Raw genomic sequence first — 25459 nt, 5'->3', positions numbered from 1 at the left:
TGTGTGGTAATTTTCTCTAAAGTGATCTCTTGCAGAACGAGCTGCATCGCTGTGTAGTAGTTGTTGCTAAGGAAAGCGTACAAGAAAAAACTCAGTCAATAGTGTTTCCGGAATCGTTCGAAATATTCAACAAAATATTACATAGAACTGATAACAACGAAAGTACTTGATATAGACTACCACTACTGCATCGTTCATACCCGGATCCGCGTGCCTTCTAAATACGCCCAGTGAAAACGCGGGTGCGTAGCGGGGATTTCATGTTACTATTTTTATAATCAGCGTTTGTAAGTTTACGTAGCCGAGCCAGACAAAAGTGCCGTGAACAGAGTCGAAGTGTGCCTTGACAGCTGTTGTGCATCATACTTTCCCACTAAATTTTCCATCCGGCGTGGAGAGCAACGTTATCAACTCACAATCGAAGGCTTGCGCGTGGAGTTCAAAAATCACCGTCGAACGACTTCACAGTGCATTCCTCTAGAAGCGAACGAACGCTCTTATCAGCACAGTAGCAGCAATCGCAGCGCGTGAGAGCTGGGACATTTTGGAACAGATCCAGGAAGATCATCCCCCACAGGCGTGCTGATAAAAACCATCGTCCGATACCCCAATCGTAGCGCAGGTCGGAACACAATCGAAAGATTTGGGACCGCTTTCGGCGAAGGAAACATCCGAGGGGAAAGATTTACCGTTGGCAGCAAATTTTGCAGATTGCGTCACAGGATGAACAACCTCATTGCGAAGGTAAGCGCCAGTAGGTGTCTGGCAGCTGTTATCGCTTTTACACCATCTCTTGCAGGAACCACCTACCACCTATACCTACCCACCACACCAACGTAAGAAAAATGGCGTGATCGGTCTGAGGGACAATGCGGTACAAACTGTCAGACGACTTTCGCGATGGATCGTGTTGATCTCTTCTTCGGTTGCCTCTGCGTAGCAGGTGGAATTGGTTACGGATGGCCGAAGACGTGCTCCTCGGTTACATCATGAGCAGTTTTAGACAGATTTTTGTTATGATTTCGAGCTAGGTACGCAGTATCTACAGGGCTATAATCACCGAACTTGCCTTAACCTTTACCCGGAACCAGTAGTCGTTATCCTCGGTGTCAATGCGAATGCGTTTTGCAGCCTTTTCTACTCGCCGCCACGACGATGTAGAAATCTGTCCTTCACCGTCTGTTTCAGTATACAACAACGCTACGGCGCACATTTGAATGTGCGTACATGCCTTCGCTCTTCTGCGCAGATTGAACTTTGGATTCCGTTGGGAATATCCCGTAACCAATAGTAAGATCTTCAAAACAAAACCGATGGACCCGTTGCCTGCGCGGTTGATGGAAATCCCCGGAGGCAGTCATTGAGAAATCTGCTACCTGTTTGAAAAGCGAAACCGCATCGGGGAATCCGATTTCTAGTATGAACCGCCGCCGCAGGCACCACCTGTGCCTTAGTTCTCGAAAAATTCATAAAAAATTTGTCACCGTCGGGCGATAACACGTTCCGGTGATTCCATTTCGTTAGCGGTTGGTTGTTTCGTGTTCACACATTCCTTCGGTCGACGTCACACTTCCCTTTATCACAATGCGTACAGATGCAATGTGAATAGTAGTCTTGTCTTTTCGCCATGGCATTAAACATGCCGTCTACGAAAAGTATTTACTTTTATTATCAGTTTTTTGGTCGTGCGCTCAACTAAAAAGAAAAGGATTCATACAATAAGGTAGGATGAAAGAGGGCGTAATGCAGGAGGGCAGAAAAACTTGGTAAAGAGATTGATTTGTATAGTTTTTTTTCCCATATTAATGAAAAGATATATCGACTAAGGATTATAGTTAATTCTTAACAATGTTTCGTGATTTAATTTGACCGTGTTAATGTTTTTTTTCTAAAAATGAAACAAGGACTGCAGCTTTAAATTATCTTTTATTTTTTTAAATTTAATGGTATTGCTAAAGGATTTGTAAAACTCCAAGTAATACATTATGTTCCAAAGCATCGAATATTGTGTGAATAAGAATTTATATTTGCTTCATAGAAATACGTCAAGGTCCATATAAGGTGTGCACTCTATTGCCACGTTACTCTGCATTTTTATCACCAGACGAAGCGGAACAATCTATCGAAAACACTTGATAAACATTTTATATGCATATTTTTGCAAATGCGAGAAGATAAAACCATTAATAAACGAAACAACTGCGTTATTGCCCTTTGCTGCCAAGTTGCTCTCCTCGAAGGTCGGTATCATCAAGGCGAACACAAGATGCGGCGGAAAAAGATAAGTTTAAGCAAATACGTAGCACTTTGTACTGTGTTTGTGTGTACTTCAGGAAACTATTTCCCTTCGGAAACAGAGCAAAAATAACAGGAAGAATACGAAGGGATGTTGGTTGTAGTTAGTTCCCTTATCAGCGGTGCCCTCTTCTGCGCAGTGTAGATTAGAGCCCTCGTCGATCTAATGATGAATTTTAACTGTCAACCCTTAGGGAAAACTCACACACTCAGACACAATAGGACGGTGGTTTTGGCATCGCAACAATGTAACATTTAGTACCGGCCCATTTTGACCGACTGACTCAGTCGGTTATCAGTTGTATTGAAATCCATCGTTTGGACAAGCCTTTCTTCGTCTTAGCCGTCCAATCAACGACAAGTGATAGGCCACTTCGTTAACAACGCAGATTTAATCGCCGGCAATGGTTCCCTTCCCTTGTTTCAGGTGCGCTAAAGTTAATTACATCCATGCGTGGTATTATATTACTTTGTCACAAACGTGTCTTCAGTTGGATTTGGTAGCAAAAGGAGGGGGTGGGATTTCGCGCCATGATCAACTACTAATCGGTGGCCATCAATTCCCTTGTCACGTTTTACTAAAATGTGATTTTCATCTGCCGGCACACTAATAGAATATAAAAAAGAAGAAATTTTTACGATACACTCTAGCAGCACGGCACGTGTAGAATCTAATTACGATCAAATGTACAATCTTTTTTTTCTCTCTCCCCCTTCTGTCTCGTCTCTCCCATCCATGCATCCAGAAGTGTCCCGATGGAGGTGGTGGATCCCTCAAACAGTTGCTGAAGGTGAAGGTGAAAGAATCATATGTCTCTGAATTGCTTTTTTTGTTCACCGCACAGCAGAAACCTCTTTTAAGCTTTGCACAGCACTTAATTCAGTCCCCGGCACGTTGGCACGTGTCCTCACATAAGTAGCGTAATTTCGCCCGTTTGTTACGAAAAATAATGGCATTCATCCAATGCATGGTTGCGTTACCTTTAGAGTGTGGGATGACTTTGAGTTTGTTTTTTCTCCCTTAACTTCGCCACTTATCGTTTTCTTTGTCGCTAGAATCGAGTATAACCATAATTCGTGCTTATTAAAAATGTAAACACATTAGTCACCCTACCTCACTAGGTCCGCCGCAAATATTTCTTCAGCTGCAATTGATTTTGAAGAAAAATCAAACATGTAGATTTTCTCACTCTCCATTACTTTCAGATGCTTGGCTAGACAAATAAGCTACCCTCTCGGTCACTAATCGATGTAAACCCTTTGACCCTTTCAACCGACATAATTGGTGGACATGATTAAAGGTTGAATCACCAAAACCCGAGCTAAGAGAAAATTTACATTGTGAAAAAGATCCCGGCCGTCCACCGTCTCGGAGGAAAGATTTATATTTTGTCCACCCAATCCATAAAGACGCAATAACAAAGGCTACCCTGTCAAGTTCTCTATCGTGTGCCTTCATTTGCTTTTCCATATGACGGCCGCGATTGACGGTTGGATCAATATCGTAGTAGTACAACACAAAGTGCAAACCTTCCTTTTCTGCCATCCCCGTTGGCCATAGTCGTGACCCATAGCAGACTGGCTCGGTTGAGAGCATTTCGGCCCTACCAATGGCAATGTACGGTTCTGCCTGAAGGCTATCTGTGCCTCAAATGCATGTTTATAATGTTAGCTGGACATTGGCTTACAGCGATCTGTTGGTTGGTAAAGTAGTCATATTCGTAATGACACATTACTTATTCGTACATCGAATTATAGTCGTGTGCTAAAAGATTCAAAAGCATGCTTGCAGCACGAAGCAAAAGCGCACGGAAGTCATGAGTCATATTTTAAATTGGGTCCAATTCTAGGAAAAATCGAAATGCATGTTAAAATGCAGTTTTTATAGATTTTAGGGATTTAGTCATTGATTTTATAACTATCCGGTAATCACTACTAACAAAGTAACTAAATGTAGAATCTCAGATTTCAAGGTACAAATTGGGGATGATTCATACAGCACGTGAATTTTGTTTTATCCAAACAACATAAGATTCGCTTTTATTTCCTTCGGTGAAAATGTTCAGCTAATTTAAATTATGGTTTTAGCTAAATTTGAAATTCTAGATAAATTACAAATAACTCATTTCATTTATAACGGTTTAAAAATTATTTGTATGAACCACACTAGAATATAACTATTTTCTTTTATGCCTTAGGCTATTCTGCCAGGACCAGTCACTCTGACTGCTTCAATATTGCGAGTGTAAATAAAATTGAGAACTAAATAAAATTTGTATACAGCTTGAGCTTAGTCAAGAAATACATATTAATATCTTTTGTAAGTTGATTCTTAGTTGATTCTTTGCGTGAAGAGATTGATTAAAGCTGTTAACACGTTAAGTCCTACGCGCAAATTGTACTACTTCCCGTTCTGCCAGCGATTCGTAGAAACGCCGGTCTACCCAACGGGCTCTGTCGGCCCGAGCAGACCGACGCCGGCTTACGGGGAAGAACACTGTCGGCCCCACGGGGCCGACGTAGGGCTTAACGTGTTAATCATTTCAATATGTCCAGCGTCATGGATGATTATTATATCATCAGTGAACATTGTTTTACATGTGCTATTGAAAAATTAAATTAAAATCAGTTGAAAAATAGAAAATATGGCCAACGAATGGCCCTTTTCTAGTGTTCTATTTTAAGCTTCGGTATGTTCGACTTCCTGACATAATGTTGAACTGCGGATGATTGTGTAAAACAGTACCGTGTTCAATCGTTAGGTCATTTTTTTCTTTTTTTTTTGCATACGACCATGATTACCGAGTAGTGCAGTAGTAGAAAAACAGCACATAGCATTGATCTGCTTCGATCCACGTGTTTTTGTTTACGTGTTGTTGCGCTGCCTTGCCCGGCGGCTTGCTGCCGCCTTCCGATAGTCCGTGCCACACGGCTACGTCATCACTAAACGACGTGCGGAAAGTGTTCCTCCATCAGGTGTGTTGGTGTACGAGAGTCGTCTTCAAGGAAAAGGATTGCGAGACGTCGCGCCACGCCTTCCCATCCGACGGGGACAACACCACAGCTGTTGTTTACGCCATTAGCAGTGACAACGACGACGACGACGACGAGATCGATGAGGACACCGAAAAGAGTCGGCACCGGTCAGCTCGGCGGTTCCCGGAGACTCGTGAGAAATGGTCGGTATTCTTTAGCGGCACCAGGCGAGAACCGTTCGTGGGTTGAACTTGTCCGGAGACAGTCATCACTACTATACAGAGCTATTTACGCTCCGAGCCGTTCTCGGATGCGCCTGCGTGCTGTGCAGATTTGTTTGCCTTAGGGCAAGGGAGATTTTGTTGTTGTTGTTGTTGTTGTTACACACCCAAACACAACCCCCTTGAGGCGAGTTTACCAAGTTTGCATATGTGGTATGCAAAAGGTCTTACCTTGTAAAATTATAACAGTTTCGATATGCTATCCGATAGTCACGAACAAGGGTTTTGATTATCATTTTTTTCATTTTTCAAAACAAACGAAGCAATTACAAGAGTTTTCCCCTTGCATCGTGCCGACTAAACGAAAAGAATGTCCGAGTCGGTATCGATTTTTGGCAAATATGCAACACCCTTTTTTTTTGCTGCGTTTGTACGAGACGAAGAAGGGCCACGGTGGGTTGTTTTCTTGCTCGCCTCAACAGTTCTCTCTGCGACGTCAAGCTGAATGCTTCCACCAGCGAAATTGGCATTGGCCCAACAACCTATTGCGTGTGTGAACATAAAGGGAAAAAGGAAACAGGGCAGGAAAATCGACCCACACCTTTAGTGACTCGAGAAACTTTACTAGACTATAACTGAGAAATCGTGGTACGGTGGTTTTGTAGAATATCTTTTCGGAGTGTTGTGAGAAGAATCGTTTTTATTTTTCATAGCAATTGGGTGTAACTCGGTGAAAAGAGGATCCCTCATCGATCCCTGCCACCGCACCTTGGAGTTTGCTTCTTTCTTTTGCTTTAGCTTTTAATTGCGGCTACGGTAGGTTGGAAATGAACGCATTTTGTTGCCTTTCACCTTGCCATACTCTGCACTGCGACATTCTCGAACGTTCGCCTTAGCGGTATTTGCTAATTACGATCTCTTTTTCTTTTCTTCCATCCACCAACCACACTCGCAGGCCAACTCTCCCACCGAGATGCGGGACATCGCGGCTCGGATTTGCCGGGACTATCTGACCGGAGCGTGGAAAACTATCTCGGCCGACGAGCTGCAGCTCAAGCGGATCAGTGGCGGCCTTTCGAACTTCCTCTACTACGTCAGCCTACCGGAGCACCATTACTACAATGCGGCCGGTGTCAAATCGAACGAAGGTTCACGCCGGAGCTCATTTAATGCCTCTTCCGGTACGGCGCTTGAAGACATTCCGAAGGCAAACACGAGGTCTAAGGGAAGGAACGGGAACAAACGTGCCCGGAAGGACAGCTGCGCCAACATGCTGGAACCGAAGGAGGTAAGAATAGATTCCGAGTTGTGTATTAAATTCTGTTATTTTCTTTTATTACTAGCGACCCCGGGGAAGGGGCATTTTAAGGGAAACGAATAGCAACACTCCCACATGCGGTAATCATCGGTGGTGTCGTTTAAATAACCGGTCCTGCACTAATCACGTGTCATGCATCAATCATTACGCCACCATGCAATTGTGATTGTATTGCCTCGTTTGAATCGACAGAATCTGTCATTCCATCTCAAAGAACACACATCACCTTGAACGAGAACTTTCCTTGTCCGACACCATCGTTTTTGTGCATCTTCCCAAATGGTCGTATCTCCATGTCTTGCCCCCACGAGCCTACCGAGTTTTCGCAACCAATTTAGTCCCGATTACCGTCAGCAGATAAGATAGTACTCCCTTGGTTTTTGTTGCGAGTATTCCCGGACTGTCCACTAATTATAAGTTACAATCGCGCTTGTTCGATCATACTTTTGATTGCTTCCAATTGTTGAAACAATCGCTGCCAACTCTTGGACCTGATGATAATTTAGATTTCGTTTGGCGGTTTTCCATCACAGCATCAAATATCTGGATGGTTATAATATAAAAGTGTAGGTTCACCCAACGTTGTGAATAAACGAATTTAAACAACACGCAGATAATGAAAAACACGCTGAAATAATTTACTAAAGTTCATCGGTCAAATAAGAATTTAGTGGATTAATTAAAAAATGTAGCTTTTATACGAAGGATATCATCATCGCCCGAGGGTACTTTAATTTAATCCTAAAATCTACCACAAGACTGGAGAAACACATTTTTGCAGATATTTTAATCGATTTTGTTTGTTTTTCGTCTCGATTATTTTCCCCCATTTAGGTGCTTCTAAGGATTTACGGGCAAACTCACGGTGAACACGCTCTGGAAACTATGCTCACCGAATCGGTCGTCTTCACGCTGCTCAGCGAACGGAAGCTAGGTCCTAAGCTGCACGGCATCTTCCCCGGTGGGCGCATCGAGCAATACATTCCGGCACGGGCGCTGCTGACGGCCGAACTGAGCGATATGAAGATTTCGCTCAAGATCGCCGAAAAGATGGCCGCCATTCATAGTATGGACATTCCGGTGTCGAAAGAACCGGACTGGATCTGGAACACCATGAACCGCTGGCTGAAGGGTGTAGAGACAACGCTCAAGACAATGGAACGTGATCGCGCCAATGGGAACAACACAACTGCGAAGGGCATAACGGACAAAACCATAATTTCTAACAGCAACAACAACAATAGCGATGGTGGTGATGGCGATAGCGAAAAAGCGAATATTCTGACCGAGATGGACCTGGTGGCGGAGGTCGAGTGGCTACGATCAGTGATCGAGAGTGAAGACTTTCCGGTGGTGTTTTGTCACAACGATCTGCAGGAGGGAAATATACTGCTTCGGCAGGATTATTCCTCCACGGCTGGTGGTCAGAATTATGAATGGTAAGTAATCAGGTCCAGCCATTGGACAAGGATATCGAATGGTCAAATAATTCATGATTATCTTTTACTAACAGTACAACGCTGGAATCATTTGACGAATCCACTCAGCTCGATTCGCATTTTAGTGGCATTCTGATATCGAATGGCGTTGTCCCGGAAGGGCATATACTTGCTCCATCCAATGGTGGCAATATTAATCTCAACCGTAACTCAAGGTAACAAATGGTGTCCGCTCGACAAACTATAACAATGTAATTAATAATGTAATCTTAATGTTGTTGGTTTTTTTAGGAAACGTTCCCTAGACCAGGACCACATGGAAAACGACCTCGATAATACGCGCGACTCCGTGCTAAGCGGCAACTCACAGGCCCTTTCGGAAGTGCCCTCGCTGACGGACGGCGAGCCGGAGCTGATGATCATCGACTTCGAGTACTGTGCCTACAACTATCGCGGGTTCGATCTCGCCAACCATTTCCTCGAGTGGACGTTCGATTACACCAACAGCGAATCGCCGTACTTCTACCACAAGCTGGACCAGTATCCCTCCGCCGAGCAACAGGTAAGCCACCCTGTTCGAGGACACTTCGAACAGTGCAGACGACAAGTGACGGTGACCAACAGTAGTAGTGTGCCAGCCAAGCAGCCAGGACAAGAGTCTCCTGTGTCACACTGTGCTTTTCCCTATGTTCTTTTTTTTTTGTTCTCTTCTTTTCCGTCTCTTTGTTTTTGTCTGCGCTCTCTATTGTTTCTCTCTTCAGTTCGGCAAACACACCTCGCGTCACCTCGGGGGAGATGGGTGGTATTGGAGGTGGTGGTGGTGGTTGTGAGGCATCAAGAGTGGCCGCGCTAGAATATGAGCATCCCCCGCAAACCCAGCTTGCGTTCGCTAATTGGCAAAGCATACAGACACACACACACACAAGAGTCGATACAAGAGTATGCGGCAGCAACTCCCGTCCCGGGCCGGACTCGTCCCCTAACAGTGTGTGTCCACGAGGGCATAAAGGGATAAGGACCAAAACGTACCAAGTATTTTCGTACAGCAGCAGCACTCTCGTTCCTCCACCGTAATGCTAGCCCGCGCGGGCCGCGACGATGGCCGTGCCGGCGTGCCAGAGCGTCAGTAATGGTTTCCTCTCGTTCTAGAAAGGCCTCACGTTTGCTTCCCGGGGGGTCTTCCTCGGGTGTGTGTGGCTTTGTGTGGCTGAGACATCCGGGCGCAACGGGGCAAACTCACTGCGACAGCGCAGCCACACACAGAGAGATCGTCTGGTCGCGATCGCTACCGCTCACGCCACGCTAGCGATCTGCAAAAGTAGAGTTTGTCATCCATTTATCACATTTTTTCGTTTCGTTTCGTTTCATTCATCCGCGCACAATTTGTGTTGTCTCGCAAAACTCCTACGCACACTTTGATCTTTCGTTCCTATTTGCTTTTATCGAACTTTTGTACACTTTTCAACTCAAAATCAGTAGGCTAAAAGTGCCTCGCATAGTGTGCGTTAGTGTAAATCACTAGTTTCACCACACTAGATTCTGTTGAACATGTCCATTTCCATCCTTTTAATTAATTATAAGATTTACTTGGTTTTCCTTACCCCGGATCCTAACAAACAAGCAATCAAACACACAGTGCAACGAATGAATGAAAATAGTTTTGCGTATGTTCATTGTAGCGCCTCGGTGTAGATAGAGGCCCACTACAATTTGAGAGAATACTGCTTTCCTGTGAATCAGCATCAATTAATGACCTGTGATGTGTGCATTTGTGCTTTCCTCCAAATCCAGGACCAGTTCATCCGTCAGTACCTGAGCCATCTGGCGCCCGCGGAACGGCTATCGTACGGTGATCGTGACAGTGCAGCAGAAGACTACGATGAAGCATCGGACGCGGGTTCCGTTTCCGATCGTAGTAGCGGGGGCAGTGTGGGAACCGATGAGATCAACCATGTGCGGCGTGAGGTGCAGTGCTTCACGATGGCGTCCCATCTGTTCTGGAGTCTCTGGGCTATCGTGAACGTGTATCAGGAAATCGAATTTGGTTACTTGGTAAGTGGATAGAATGTTTGAATGAAGAATTTCCTCCAGGATATAGCTTTTAAACATTTGTTCTTTCACAGGAATACGCCATCTGCCGGCTAAATCAGTACCGTTCGGCTAAGAAGAGTTATATCGAAACGGCGAACATCGTTGACTCGACCCGTAAGGCATCCTCAGTGGATCCGGAAAAGTGAAACAAACGACACCAACGAAATAATATGTTTGTCGTGCCGGGAAAACGGTCCAGGAATACAGGCAGACATGTGCGCTTTAGACCGCTTGGTCGATGTAGTAAGCATGAGGAAGCAAACTGAATCTCGGTTGATGAAGGAGAACTAGTAGATCTGGCCTGTTGAACAGCTTCTTCCCTCCCAGTACAGCTTACCGGTCAAGCATGGGCCACAGAAAAGACACATTCAGTGCCCATGTCATACCTTCTACAGTAAATTACACAGCCTTAGTTTTTTTTAATAGCATAATTTATGCACTAACGTAATGCGTAGATTAATTTTCGGTTTCAGAAGAATGACGGGACGTGTTTAAAATTTGCGTAGAAAAAAAAACAGTCATCCAAGCTAAAGTTCACCGTCACTATCGTAACAGTATTAGTTGCCACAGTGAGTTTTTATTTTAATTTCTTTGCTAGTAATTCCTTGAGCTAGTTTAAGTATCCACCTATTGTTTTATCATGGTCTATCGTTTGGACTATTTATTAATTGTAGACGTACTTACCGCTATCTACCGCGTGGGTGTTTGGATGTTGTGACAATTTATTATGTACTTTAACTGACGCTTTTTCGTGAATGATATTTGTGAACGACTTTAACTTTCCTACCGAAACCAACAAACCATAACTGAAGTACGAAGAGGATGCTTAGACTATTATAGAAGAGGTGATACGACGAATTTATAACGATAAGCAAGTTATTTTATTATAAGTTTGATATGTTGTCTACAGGGAGCTTTTGGTATTTTGCAATAAATGATAATGCGTAATATTTTTATTTTCAATACTTTTCAATAACCCATTTTATGCGTAGGCATGCTACTATTCATCAGCGTGTAGTTGTGATGTGTTGTGGTAGATGATGTGAATGATCTTCGAAAGCGGAAAAAAAGATTAGAAAGACTTGATCGCAAATGTGGCAAACGCAGACGGTTTGGGACTGTGGTTGATTTGAAACCGTTGCAAACAATTGATAGTTTATATGTTTCATAGTGTAGAATAAACTATTCAAATTTTGCACTGAATAGACCGGAAGGGGGGCAACGTGCGATAGGATTTGGAAGATAGCATAGCAAGTACATCAAAAGCGCCTAAAGAAACACATTCGTATCTAGAAATCAAAAACATATCGATCCAACTAAGAGCTACTCAAAAATTGCTAAATGATGTGCTGTGCGTGTGATTTACACATTGATTATCCCAATACTCTTTACATGAATGCTAGACTGCTGTTTCGGGTAATACAAATTTCATATATATCTAACAGCCTCAAAAGAAATTATAAAAAAACACGCGCGTTTATTGCACCTTACTAAAAATCAGACGAACGTATTTATATAAAGCTGTTACTTTCCCTATAGTACTGAATTGCTATTCCAATGTATCAAAATGGTTGTTCGTTACCTTTCTTTGTACGATTGTCTTTCGGGAACAGTGCACAAAAACGTGATAAAATTAATCCGTTAGCAAACGAATCAATATCCTATCACATTGCGGAATGGTGAATAAATTGCGAGAAGGGAAAATATTACAATATACGTATATTGTAGTTAGCGCTAGGAATTACTAGTGGTATCATGTAAACTCCCGGTGATAGACGAGAACGAGTAATGTGTCCCATTGTAAGTGAAGCGTTTATAGTATACATTAAAACACGTGTCACATCTTGTAAGCTTATAAGCAAATAAATTACTTCATTTAATAAACTAATCTGATTGTGATCATGGTTTTAATTTTGGGTGTATTTTTTAAGTCAATAAACGAATGCGCCCCCGGCTAAGCTAGAGGGTTCGGTTCGCAAGTCATTTATCAACGATTCCACAATCAAACGGAAGCCTCGAGGCAAGAGACCGCAGAGAGTAGCAACATCAATTGCAAGTTCTACCTCGCGTTCAGTGCGCGTTCAGGTCTTGCGAACGACGCAATTGTCGCTGATATACTGTCCAGCCGGAGTTCCTTAGCCCAGTAATCTTAATCGGTATGGTGTAATACAAAGTTCACAAAATCTTGTGTGTGTTCAGATAACAGAGACGACAGAGCTAAGCATGTTGAAGTTTTTCAAAAGAGAGCGACTAATTTTATAGAAAATTGCTTAACATTTCTTAGCTGTCAGCTCCAGCCTTACTGTGGTAGAATAATCGTGAATAATTTCAAACCGATCGCGATCTACAGTGCAAAGTTCACTTTTTTCATTCCATTTGTCTTGTTTTCATTCATGTTGCATTCGCTCGCAGACAGCTGATTGGCCGGTGGTGGTGGTATGTGACGGGAATAAGGTTTTCATTCCTGACCTAGTGCTGTTCAGTGTAATCCAAGTCGTCGTAGACTAAGTTCGTCGTTTAGTTTAGTGACCGAAAACATCTGGTGTCAAGGGTTTATACGTATGTTTTTTCTGTGCAGTGACAAGAGTTACGAGCCCTCTTTCTTTTCCCGATGATTTGCAGAAGATTGCCTCTGATAACAGCGAGATATCGTGCGGGATTGTGCGATACTACGGCAGTAAAGCAAATCAACAAAAACATCAACAGTACGTCGAATTCTCGGAATCTATCCTCGGCACCGCTCGTTGACAACGGTGAACGTAAACAAACGCCAGAGATGCGTGAATTCAACACAATCGCACGGTAACGCTTCGGCAACGTTACAAAGCGTTACTAGTTTAATTTGTCCGTTAATGTATGTATTTTGAACTCTTTCTACAGACCGTCGGAACATGGAGATTTGCTGGCAAATAAAACCCTCTTTCCGGATCCACCGTCGAGGGGACCGCTGACAGTGTATCGTAAGCAGGCCACCGTCGATTGGCGAAAAATAAAGGTGGCCTTCAACGATGTCACTTCGCTGGAGCTACAGCACCGGGTGTGGAGTTTTGCCAGTAAACACCCACTGTTTGCGCATCCGCTGCAACCGCTTACCATGGACGAAGAGCGCCATCTGGCTACCAAGCGGATGTATGTGGTGCAAAACGAGAAGATGTTCACCATTATCGACTACCTCGAGCGACCGGATTTGGCCGCACACTATCACCAATCGTGGATCGCCTACGAACCAAGCATGGCCGTGAAGTACTCGCTCGGATTCGGCATGTTCCCGTCGGTCATACGCACCCTCGACGTAGGCCGACTGGATGAGATTGTGGAGCGTAACGAGACAGGCGAGTACCTGGGTGCATTCGGTTTGACCGAGATTGCTCACGGGACGAACGCGAAGGGTATGCGTACGACGGCCACGTATGATCCTGCGGCCGGCGAGTTTGTGCTGCACACGCCCGACTTTGAGGCGGCCAAATGTTGGATCGGCAACCTGGGCAAAACCTGTACCCACCTGATCGTGTACGCTCAACTGTACACCGCCGATGGTAAACATCACGGCTTGAACGCTTTCGTGGTACCGGTGCGTGATTCTTCCACCCTTAAAGCCTTCCCCGGGGTGACGGTTGGCGATCTTGGTGCGAAGGCTGGCCTACAGGGCGTAGACAATGGGTTCGTGATGTTCCGACAGTATCGCATCCCGCGTGAAAACCTACTGTCTCGCACTGGCGATGTTAACGAGGCGGGTGAGTTTGTGTCCCCGTTCAAGGATGCCAGCAAACGGTTCGGCGCTTCCCTGGGGGCTCTCTCGGGGGGTCGCGTCGGTATTTGTGGTATCGCAAATGTGTACCTCACCAAAGCGATCACCATAGCGCTCCGGTACTCGGCCAGCCGGAAACAGTTCGGACCGGACGACAGTGAGGAAGAGTGGCCCGTGCTTGAGTACCAATCGCAGCAGTTCCGTCTGTTCCCGCATCTGGCCAATAACTTCGTGATACGCGTGTTTAACCTTTGGTTTGCCAAAGCCTACGGAGACATGCAGCTGAAGATGCTCGGTGGAGAGAATATTGGTGGCGTTGGGATGGAGGTGCACGCACTTTCGTCGGCCGCCAAACCCGTCTGCACGTGGGCCGCACGTGACGGCGTTCAGGAGTGCCGGGAGGCTTGCGGAGGTCACGGATATCTGAAGCTATCAACTATCGGCGATTTGCGAGGCAATAACGATCCGAACTGCACGTACGAAGGGGAAAACAATGTGCTCATCCAGCAGGCGTCGAATTGGTTGCTAAGTGTGCGATCTAAAGGATGGGACAAGTTTGCCGAAGTATCACCCCTCGGTTCGGCACAGTTTTTAGCGCATTCGGAGACTTTGCTCAAACGGCGACCGAACTGGACCTCAGCAGCCCACGCAGGGTCAATTTCAAGTACGAAACGGTGCCGACAATCTTGGCTAACTGAGCTCAATAATTCATATCGTTTGTTTTCACAGATCAACTAGAAGCATTGGATTGGTTGGTCGCTTATCTGCTGGAGGAAACGTATGGAAAGTTATCCAATTTGAAGCGTCAAGGAAAGACATCTTTTGAAGCCCGGAACGACTCCCAATCCTTCTTCGCCAGAACGCTTTCAATCGCTTACGGAGAGGTAAGAGGATGACTGAAATCATCAGTGAAATGTTTAACAACATGTTTTTTACCATTTTCACGAAATCATGGTTGATGGTTGAAACGGTTTGATGTATCAAGTACAAAGCAACACTATAAGATCTTCCTTTATTTTTTGTGTATTTTTATAATTTTTTAAATGTCCCACTCTTTTCGTTTGAAACAAGACAAGTTATATCTGAACAGTTTCGTCTATTTTGTGTCCTTTTAAATTTTATTTTTTAGTTTTTTTTAGTTGTTGAAATAAGCTCAACATTGAAATAGAAAATGAAAAGAACATGAACACATACTCTATAAAATGATACCACGTATTCAATATTTTTTCATTTGATATGAACATGCATAATTTATTTAACTGACACATTGCCCTTTCTTTTCGCTATTAATCTTTTTCCCCCTTTTCCTCAACAGCGCATGCTACTGTTCGTGTTTGCCAAGTTCCTGGCCGACCTTGAATCCGGTCCGGAACGACAGGTGCTAGAGCATCTCGGTGCACTTTACGGTGCCAACGTGATCCTGCGTCACATCGGTGTCTTCTACCAGGGTGGATATTTCTCCGCCCAACCGGGCGCAATGGGCCTCCTACAGCAAGCGATCCTCGATCGACTGCCCGTAATCAAGCGGGATGCGATCGCCCTGGTCGATGCGATCGCTCCGACCGACTTCATCCTCAATTCGCCGCTCGGCATGAGCGATGGGGACGTGTACCGACATATGGAGTCGGCCATCATGCAAGCGCCGGAGGCGCTCGAACGTCCCAAGTGGTGGCGCGACGTGGTACACCGAGATTATGTGCAACAGTCGAAGCTGTAAGCAACCGGTGGTGGAGTTTATATGGGTTCGCGGGATAACATTTTCGATTATATTTTAATGCGCTGTGGGTATGGCCGGGCAAAGAAAAATGGCATTCGCTCATAATTTGGGCTCGATCTTCCTTTTGTTAGGTTTTACTACGCATAATTTCGTTTCGACTTCTTTGGTATTGTAGTTTGTTATAATTATATAGCGTTGTTTTTTTTTTGTAATAAAAAAAAGACCAACTTCGAGCGGGCCCTTGGGTTAAGATTTTATGACTAACACTATCGATTTCTGCTTCGTCCCGCTGCGTTAAATATATCACCAAAGTTTATTACGATCGTTCGAAACAGAAAAATATTTCTGCATGGCTGCCGTTATGAGCCATTGTGCAGAAAAAAAGGCAGCACTTTTTTAAACGCCTCTCCCAGCCCATTCCGGCTACCCGGCCCACTCTCTCCAGGACAAGACTTTTGCTAACGGATTTCGTAAACAAACCATAAAACGATTGCTTTGATCGTTTCCCGGTCAGCGGGCTTGTTGCCCGCTGGTCTTAGGATGCTGTGATTGGATCCTTTTTTACGACCTACCTTTTTACCGAAAATACTCCGGTTGTGTTGGGGAGGTCCTTACGGGTCCAAGTATCATAAAAAGTAAAAAAACCGACGACGGTTGAACAGAAGAACATCCAACCGCTAGCTACCCTTAGGCCCAATTACCCCCGGGGGAAAGGTAACCGGCTTCGGTGGGCCAAAAGAATGATGGGTGGAGATTGTTTACGAAAAGCATCAGCCGAGTGGAAAAGGTAACAGTGGCTGGTGGGGGTAGCGGGAAAATGTGTAGTTTTTGAAAAACAACACATTTGCCAAATGGTAAACTGGACATGGTTGCTGGCTGCATGGATGGCAAAAGCGTACCTTTCGCGATACCAACATCCTGGGGAAACCTGGACATCCATCGCAGACATCCCAAAAGGCATGTATAATCCATGCAAATTGAACCTATTAAAATTAGCATTTGTATCCGTCCGTCACGGTACTCGCGACATCGACAGAGCACCGAAACTTTATTTATCCTTATGACCAGGTAGCTGTAAATCGAACACTGCGTTAAATCAGGCCAAAATATACGACCGCTGCTTACAATAGACACATACGGGAGCGAAATGAGTCCGGGCATGCGACATCGAGACACGGTCTGCACCGTTCCCAGCCTAAGCCAATAGGTTTATGGGTTTATGATCTGTTTACGCCATGCGGGGTGACGCCCTTCCGACGGCCAGTGGCCGTAAAATCCTCTTACGGTGACGGTTCAAGATGGTCACTTTCCTAAATGTCCCGTTGAACGTCACCTTGCTATCAACCATTTTCTGCAAAAATACAAAAGATGTTTCGATGTGGTGCCTGCTTGCCGAATATATTCGCCACATGGGAGCAGCAAATTTAAGAGATTTTCGGAACGGATGCCCGGCAGCGGAAGGGAGATGGAGATGACGATAAGTAATCCTCGTCCGAGAAGGTGACTGATTGGAACTACCTGGCACCCTAGCGGTAATAGTTCGGTGCGAATTTACGGTACAGTGCAGCTTTATAATCCTATTAATTTTTATAGACTACGGCGAAAAAGGCTCGTGCCCGGACAAACAACAATCGGACCCCCGTCGATCCGAGGCTAGACACCCGACCGGGATCCCGACTGATGAATCAACGGCGATAGGGTTTGCAAATTTGTCGATATCCTTTTGTATGATTAGGTAACATAACGTAATTTGACGTAACCGAGTGAGAGCTGAAGGAGTTTTGTAGACCGGAGGATTTCCATTTCTCCAAGTTACATAATGTAATGTATGTCGATGTTTCTCAGGAGGTGTCTAGAACTACTAGGATCGGTAATGTCCTTCGTTTGGCTACAAATTTGACGCCGACAGGAAGAGTTGTGGGACTTTCCCGTCAGGCTGCTATAGACAGAATCCTTTTCCGTCGCATCCTGTCGCTGTGTTGGTTACGTAAATAATTGGGCGCACTTTTTTTTTCGTAAAAGCATCACTTCCGGCGCCATTTACTAATTTCACCGTAGACCTCCATTATGGTGAAGGGTTTTTCCAAACTAAGGCGCAATGTTTTCTTGGGGGCAAACCAATGCCGACGCGTGCATTTGGTGATTGTGGAAATTCCCCATTCAAACTGACCGCCGGAAGATGTGTCCCTAAGATGGTGAGCTGAACGAGGAAGTTTGGATAGGATGATCATTAAAACGAGGAAGTTTAGGAAAACACCAGCACCAGCTTCCTGTCCGCACTTTAAGGGCAGGAAGTTCAAGATTGTTAGGTGCACTTCCTTCCAGGGTTACGAAAAGAGGTAAAATAATAGCAAGTTGTACTCTGAATTTCATTCCACGTCCGTTGGATCGAAGATATTCCGTGGGACGTTCTCGGCCATAGCGATGGCAAACTTGATGTTGTGTCTGATCGTCTATTATTCTTAGGACGAAACAACACCTCAGTCTGTCCTGTGAATTTGGCGAGAGAAATTCGATCCCAAAAACATAATTCGCCGGTGGGACTAGAGGCGAATGGAGTCGGGTTTGGGATTTTACGCGAACGCTTATGAATTAACGACCGCCGGCAACAAGACGCTACCTATTTTTTGCCCAGTAAAACTTGCCGACATTTTTCGTACCCTTTGGCGGTAGCTTCAGGCTCGAGAATCATGTGAGAGAGCATAGGAGTGGGTAGTCGCCCTTCGGCCAAAATTATTTTACGGGGTACGACGGAGTGGTCAGTGGGCGAGACTGACCAGCAGGTATTCGGCGCTGGACTGGAAGATCGAACGGGACAGGTAATGGAGGCAGGCAAGCAGACGGGCAGCAGTTTAGGACCCGATTGGGAATTCATTTTTCGGGAAATTACTTTTCGAAATCCCAAGCGAGCATCATCTCGGCCCGTCTCGACGCAATTGGATGGAATTCACGAGACGCTGGATTGGATTGGCGCGCAGTCACTTAATTAAGCCTAGTCTTTGGCCAACCGCTTGGCCACATTTAAAAGCAAGCCGAAGTCGCACAGGAGCATCACTTGTGTTCGATCCCGCCAGTCATCAACATCCGTCATCGATTTTCCGTGAAGTTTGAAAGGAGCGAACGTTTGAAGTAATGTCGCACGTGCCATCACATTATCAACCCTTGGGAGTCCTTAGAGGAGCGCTGCACGAAGGAGCTTTCCGACGGCCATACGATGGCTACTACAACCGTTCCGAGCGGCCACAGTCTTACTGGAATACGGAAACCAGAGTGTACGATCTTCGCTCGAAAAACAAATTCAACGGACGCAGCGGTACACCTTTCCCCGATCAATCCAGAGCCTACCAAGGATCGCAGTGGAATACGTACAACAGCTTTCAGCCAATTGCAGGACAGATCCAGCAATCCGTTGCCCCTGGTAACGCACCTAGCACCAGCAAAAAACGTCGCCTCTCTACCGTTCCCGACGACGAACCGTTCATAGACATCATAAGCAACAGGGTGGAAAGCCATGGTGGTCAGCCAAAACGGAAAAAGGTCTCCAATGGGCAGCCTCGTTCGATCCGGTTGATCAGCAGTTCGCCAAAATCAAAGCCAGTACCTCGGAAGTCTCCAATCTCGAACCAGCCCGTTGCGGTTCGGATCGAATCCATCTTCCGCAATGTGGAGTTGCTGGCACAAAGTTACTGGGACACCGGAAACGCGTTAAAGCAACAATCTGGCATGCGGGCTGGTGTGGTGTTGAACAATACTCGAATACGGACAGTGTAGGCGAAAGCTCTTTGTTGGAAAACTCTGTTTGAACGATTGTGTTCCTTAGCTAACAACTGTGTGTGGTGTCCGTCGATAGAGCGATAAGTTTGTAAATTACTTGTGGTTCGTAAAATGTATAAGATTAAAAATAAAATTTTATGTTTCTAGATTTAATTCATAAGACTTTGAATTGGAAGTATGAAAATGTTGTGCCAGAGAAAGAATGTAGCATTAGGGAATAAAATTTTCATTTGATTATGAGTGCTTAATTCCTGGCCCTGTTTTAAATGCTCCACCTTGATCATTTTTTTTCGATATAATAATTTTTACAGGTTTGTCAATTATTCAAAAACTGTTTACGTTTTTTTAAAGATTAATTTAAACTAATTGAATTAATTGTTTACCGAAAACTGGTTGCACAACCTAGCACTAATTTATGTTTAATTAGAAAGATGCATCCAGATCGAGAGGTCGAACCATTTCGAGTAGGGATTAATGAATAAAGATCAAAACAACTAGAAACGCTAGAGCGGCACACTGCACGACAATATTGTAACACGTTCAAATGGTTTGATACTCGTTTTGAAACACTCTTCTGAACTCTTCCTTGGTTGATCACCTTTCCACCGTATTTTAGATGACCATTTCATCTCCGATATCTGCGACATTCCCATACGGATAGAGTACATCCGAGATAGAGATGGAGATAAATGTGCCAGAAAAACAAAGGATAATTCTTTTGTTTTGTGCTACATCTGGCAGATTTGAATGCCTTTTGTGCCATGCCTTGCTCCATGCGAGAACAATACTCCCAGAGAAGCTGTGGCTACTTGGACTCGGGCGAAGTCGATCATTTTGCGCAAATCAGTGGTCAGTTTAACATCAACCGTCGAGGAAAGTAATGAGAACCAAACCGTGTGCACGTTACGTGGCCAGAGTGGTAGATCTGAGCCACGCGCATCATCCGGAGTCGCAGAACGGTTCACATTTGGTGCCACATCCAGTACAAATGGCCCCTATAAAGTCGCAATATACCACACCGGCGGTGGGCAGTCAGCTGGTACCGTTACCGATCGGGACGTTTTCGACCGCGGAACCGACCGCTGACTTGAGTGTGTCCTTGAGACAGCATCGCAAGAGAAAGTCCCCGGTGAAGGAACCACGGGTCACTCGCACGAAGCAGCGCACAAAGGATGGCAAAGTGTCAAAGGATGTGGGGCCAATGGCCGCGGGCGCTACCACCAACATACCGGCGTCTCTAGTGCAACCAAACACCAGCGGTGGTCTGTATAAAATTGACTTTTCCCGTCTGATCGAGCAAAATCTACAGAGTAGCCTGCTGCAGCAGCGATCAGCGTTGGCGGCGCACGGACACCCGATCGGCCGCGGAGGACCGGTGTTGGATCCTAGGATTGTCCACGCCGAACACACGCTCACCATGTGGAGGCAGCTTATGATGGCATCGGTTGCACTGCAGCGGAACCAGCAAGCGATCATGCGACCCCCGCATTCCTCACCGGCCGGCGTTGGCGTTCCGTCACCGCCAGTGGCCAGCAACGGCGAACGGTTCTCGATATTCCACAGCGTGGAGCTGATGGCACAAAGTTCCTGTCCGTCCGCGACGGGAAGGAAGTGTTAGTTGGAGTGTCCGTTACCCGTTTATGCCGTGGGAAACACGTTTCCATGGTTACAGCGCCTGGCGAGAAAAAGTGCATATTTATTTCAATTTATCGAACAAATGTAAACGATACTCAAATTTGTTTTGCTTGACGCAAAAACAAAACCGTTTTGCACAAATAGTAGCAGAATGGAGATGTAGGAAAAACGAATGTGAATTTCATAATTATCGAACAAATGTAAAAGATTCTCAAATTTGTTTTGCTTGACGCAAAAAACAAAAACAGTTTCTCACAAACAGTACGGGAATGGTAATGTAGGAAAAACGTTTCTATAGTTGAGACCTCGTGAGTATTGAATAATTATCGAACTAATTTAAACGATTTTCAAATCAGTTTTGCTTGACGCAAAAACAAAACCGTTTCTCTTATTTTCTAACAAAGCAGGAAAGTGGCGCTACGTAAGAGCGATTCGAAGAAAAATAATTTAAATTACAGAAGAAGTAACTAAGCACATTCATGAGCAGTAAATTTATAACTTAACAAGAACAACATGGTCAATATGAACCAGTAAATGTATGTAACGAACGATTTTACAAAGATAATGTTACATCAATTCGCCGGAATTGCACACAAAGAAATAAAAGAAGAATTTACGAACTATTTTAATTTTTCAAAAATTTATCTTACTCATTCCGACTACAAAAAAAAAAAAAATACATGTAGAACGCGAATTTTAAATACCCTTATTCAATTGTCTTCATTTTTCTTGATTTCGAGTATCTTATACCGCCGCTGGTAAACCCCTTCTCCCAAAATTGCCGCAATTCCCCTGGCAATGCTGTTTGTTTTAACGCTGTCTAATAAATGCGATCCCAACGGCCATTGTGTGCTGCCGAACCTGGCCGATTCCCTCCGTTCCCTCCGGACCAAGGACCAAGGAAATGGGTAGGGGAGGGCAGTGAAAGTGAAATTGACTTTTTCTTTGTTCGCCTCTTGCCGAAAAGGAAACAATAAATGAGCCCCGACTGACCCTCGGGAGCGTTAGGAGAGATGAGTTCTGTAATGTTGCTAATGGCTCAAGCCGATCGCGAAGGATTAGGGTGCGAAGGAGAGAGAGAAAGAGAAAGTAGTATAGGACATTTTAACGAGGCCTGGCCAAGGCCAGGTATAAAAGAGCGGATCGTCCCCAGAGTCCCGCATCAAATGACCATATCCAAATGGCCAATGTTTACATGAGAAATTAACTCTTTAAACCAAAAGGATAACATGTAATACTCGCCCATGCAAAAAAGGGGGTGGGTCGGTCCACGGGATCGAATTCATCGCTCCCTCCTGCGGGAGTACCTTCGAGGCGGTTCCACCAGGACGACCCACGGAGCAATGTGCACTGCGTCTGAGTCTGGGCCTCTGTACCTGCGCTCCTATCCTCCACCGATGGATACCTGAGTCGGGGGCACGCTCGCTAGCCCCCGAGGACACATAAGGAAATTAAGTGCGTGCGAAAACTAAACCTACCTCAGCGTTGTGGTTTTCTCCTTTTTTGGGAGGCGGATCCACCGATGTACCTATAACTGGGAGTTTTAACGGAAATTCACTAAGGTAAGTCCAAGAGGCCGAGAGAAAAAGTACTCGTACGGGACGAGGGGAAACTTAGGTACCGGCGGCATCTGTGCGGGAATGGCCGCGGGGCGTTGCGCGTAAATTGAAGGACAAAGGCATCTTTTTGCGGCGAACCGTGCAGTGGCATCGGGATAAGCTGGCCACAGCCGAGATACTGAGTGTGGTTCTGTACCTCTACCGAGCATGCCGAGAGTGCTTCTGAGATAAGTTTGTCACAAAAAGTATTGGATGATTCACAAGGTATAAGCTTTAAAACAAAAACCAAATGGGAATATTGAAAACACGACCCAGAGTTACCAACGTGTATGAAACGAACTTTAAATGTTTCAACACTTTTCATATTTTATTTGCGTAAGTTAGTTAAAATTAGTTAGTTTACTTGAGTAACCATGTCAATACTAGTTTTGATACCAAGCTTATGATTTTTACGACATATTAATCGGTTGCATTTTGCAAAGCATCTGATAGACTAAAAAACTAATAAAAACGAACATTTGCTGACATTTGAGAAGCTGAAATTAAATTACTGACTTTTGTCGATTTATTACCGCAAAAGAGTAATTTAGGTAAGTAACGCAGCTTTAAATTATCCAAAAACAGTAATTTAGATAAGTAAAACTAATTTAAATCCTTCGCTCATGGTACGAAAATTTAAATTTTCATAAAACTTGACGATTTGAAACAGCCGCCAATTCGCGAAACGCTGACAAAATTAGATTGTAATAAATTTATTCAAAAGATAAGTTTATAATTTTTTTTATCATATACATTTCAAGTCTTCAAATGCTTAACATGCGGGTAGCTGGCATTCGACGAAGAGCTTATATTTACATGCGCGTCTTTTTTCGTTGAGCAGTGATGTGCCGGCAGTGTTTGCGGCTTGAGAGTGTAATTTTTCTTGGTTTCTTTAAAATTCACAATTGCAAATTTTATCAAAAGATACTTTTTGCAAAGTGCAACAACCAGCATTTTGCCTTGTTTGTAATAATTGCATTAGAACTTTAAAAACACACACATTCAATTTAAAATGTGTAAAACGGAATGAGTGTACTAAGTATAGTGCAATAGAGAGCACAGTTTAACACGGGAAAGTATAAAAATAAAATTCAGGACATGTAAGAAACGAAAGTTCAGAAGAGTTTGAGAGAAAGCGGTTGTTTCTTGGAAGGGGTTTATCATTATGATTTTAATCAAGTTAATGATGCAAAAATCGAAGCGGACAAGGAACCATCGAATACTTAAAATAAATTCTGGCTATGGGCTGAATCACATCACAACCGGAAGAGTTGTGCACGGAAGATTAGGGTTCTTTATTGGAAGAATTAATGTCTCCACCCTGGGTACCCCGGCTAGTTGTTCGATCGGCATCGGATCTTTCTTCCCGCTGCCCACCGTGGCCAAAACTGGGGTACCTGCCCAGATAGGCAGAAGCAATAAAACCGAGCGGACGGTTTTAAAAAAGAAAGAAAGCAGAACGCGTATTTTAAAAACTACCCTACAGCAACAAACAGGTAAAAAGGATAACACGTCCATGTTCTGGTGGGTTTTTTTTTTTGTTTCTGCAGCTTGCTTGCTGCGGTTGGCGGAGTGTTGCCGCTAGGATGGGTCACTTTGTGCCAGAGTACCTGTGAGGTCGGTATAAATTACTGTAACACCGACCAGCAGCATCACAAATCAGCTTGAGCAGTCGAGGAGGAAACATATCGTCAGTAAAAGGATCGTAGCAATCCACGGATTACTCACGTGAAATGTACAACCAGCAAGGATACAACGGTGGTTCAGTGTACGGTGCGAGTTACGGCATGGATTACCAGCAGTATTACTATCAGCAACAGCAACAGCAACAACAACAAGTTCCCCAGCATCAACAAAGGATTGCCGGTGTTATGGGATACTATTCACCGGACGCGGCCGCCATGTTCTACAATCCGTACGTGTACGGCGCTCAACAGCAGATGGCACAGCCGCAACAGCCCGTGGACTACCAGCTAACCCCAGCTCTGTATCTGCTCAACCAGCAGGCCGAACTGCTGCAACGGTCACTCCATCGAACCACTCCGCCGCAGTCGCGCCCGGCAAAGCGGAACACATCCAAAGCGAAGGACCAAGGACCTTCCACCAAGGCACTTCCCAGGAAAACCCGAGGTCCCTACAAGCGACGTGCCAACAAGTCTCTCTCGCCGTCGACGTCACCGGCGCCCGAGCAGCCGGACACGTCTTCGGATCGCCTTTCCACCTCGGACGTCTCCGGAAGCAACAACCGATCGTCGTCATCGATACAGTCGTTGGACCAGCAACAGCAATCGGCGGAGCGGAAGCGGAAAAGCGATTCCTTCCTCGAGCTCGAGCAGCAGACGAAAAGGCAGTTCATCGATCAAACACCCTCCCCGATCGGCGCCAACAGTGGTTTGCTGCGGGAACGAAGACAGTCCATCTTCTGCAGCGTGGCACTGATGGCCGAAAGCTCCTGCACCAAACAGCGATAGGAACGAACCGGCGTCGATTACCACCAGAAGGGGCACGTTCCTTAACGCATCCATCGGCCGTGAAATGTGATTTTAGACGATGGATACACACACACACAGTCATGTTAAGTTATTAAGTTGCGAAAACAAAAACGATATCAAGGAGATTAAACTAATTTTTATGAATACAAAACAAA

At 44.9% G+C, this 25459-nt stretch overlaps 3 protein-coding genes across 3 annotated transcripts; all 3 read left to right on the top strand.

The window, feature by feature from the left end:
* Nucleotides 1-191: 191 nt before the first annotated feature.
* Nucleotides 192-10755, top strand: LOC131281652 (choline/ethanolamine kinase). Its single transcript, XM_058311002.1, has 7 exons — nucleotides 192-744; nucleotides 6448-6780; nucleotides 7645-8249; nucleotides 8324-8464; nucleotides 8541-8811; nucleotides 10041-10301; nucleotides 10373-10755. Exons 1-7 carry the CDS (start codon nucleotides 724-726, stop codon nucleotides 10484-10486), a joined length of 1746 nt encoding a protein of 581 aa, XP_058166985.1. The 5' UTR covers nucleotides 192-723; the 3' UTR covers nucleotides 10487-10755.
* A 2361-nt stretch (nucleotides 10756-13116) lies between these two features.
* On the top strand, nucleotides 13117-15864 carry LOC131281073 (peroxisomal acyl-coenzyme A oxidase 3). The gene is made up of 4 exons (XM_058310326.1): nucleotides 13117-13142; nucleotides 13221-14752; nucleotides 14818-14972; nucleotides 15404-15864. The coding sequence occupies exons 1-4, from the start codon at nucleotides 13117-13119 to the stop codon at nucleotides 15803-15805; spliced, it is 2115 nt and encodes a 704-aa protein (XP_058166309.1). The 3' UTR covers nucleotides 15806-15864.
* Nucleotides 15865-24545: 8681 nt separating this feature from the next.
* On the top strand, nucleotides 24546-25283 carry LOC131293099 (vacuolar protein-sorting-associated protein 36-like). Its single transcript, XM_058321179.1, has one exon. It carries the CDS (start codon nucleotides 24546-24548, stop codon nucleotides 25281-25283), a length of 738 nt encoding a protein of 245 aa, XP_058177162.1.
* The last annotated feature ends 176 nt before the right edge of the window (nucleotides 25284-25459 follow it).

The sequence above is a fragment of the Anopheles ziemanni genome, chromosome 2, assembly GCF_943734765.1.
Source record: "Anopheles ziemanni chromosome 2, idAnoZiCoDA_A2_x.2, whole genome shotgun sequence".
Taxonomy (NCBI): domain Eukaryota; kingdom Metazoa; phylum Arthropoda; class Insecta; order Diptera; family Culicidae; genus Anopheles; species Anopheles ziemanni.
The sequence above is the reverse complement of the archived record's forward strand: the minus strand, read 5'-3'. Positions and strand labels throughout refer to the sequence as shown.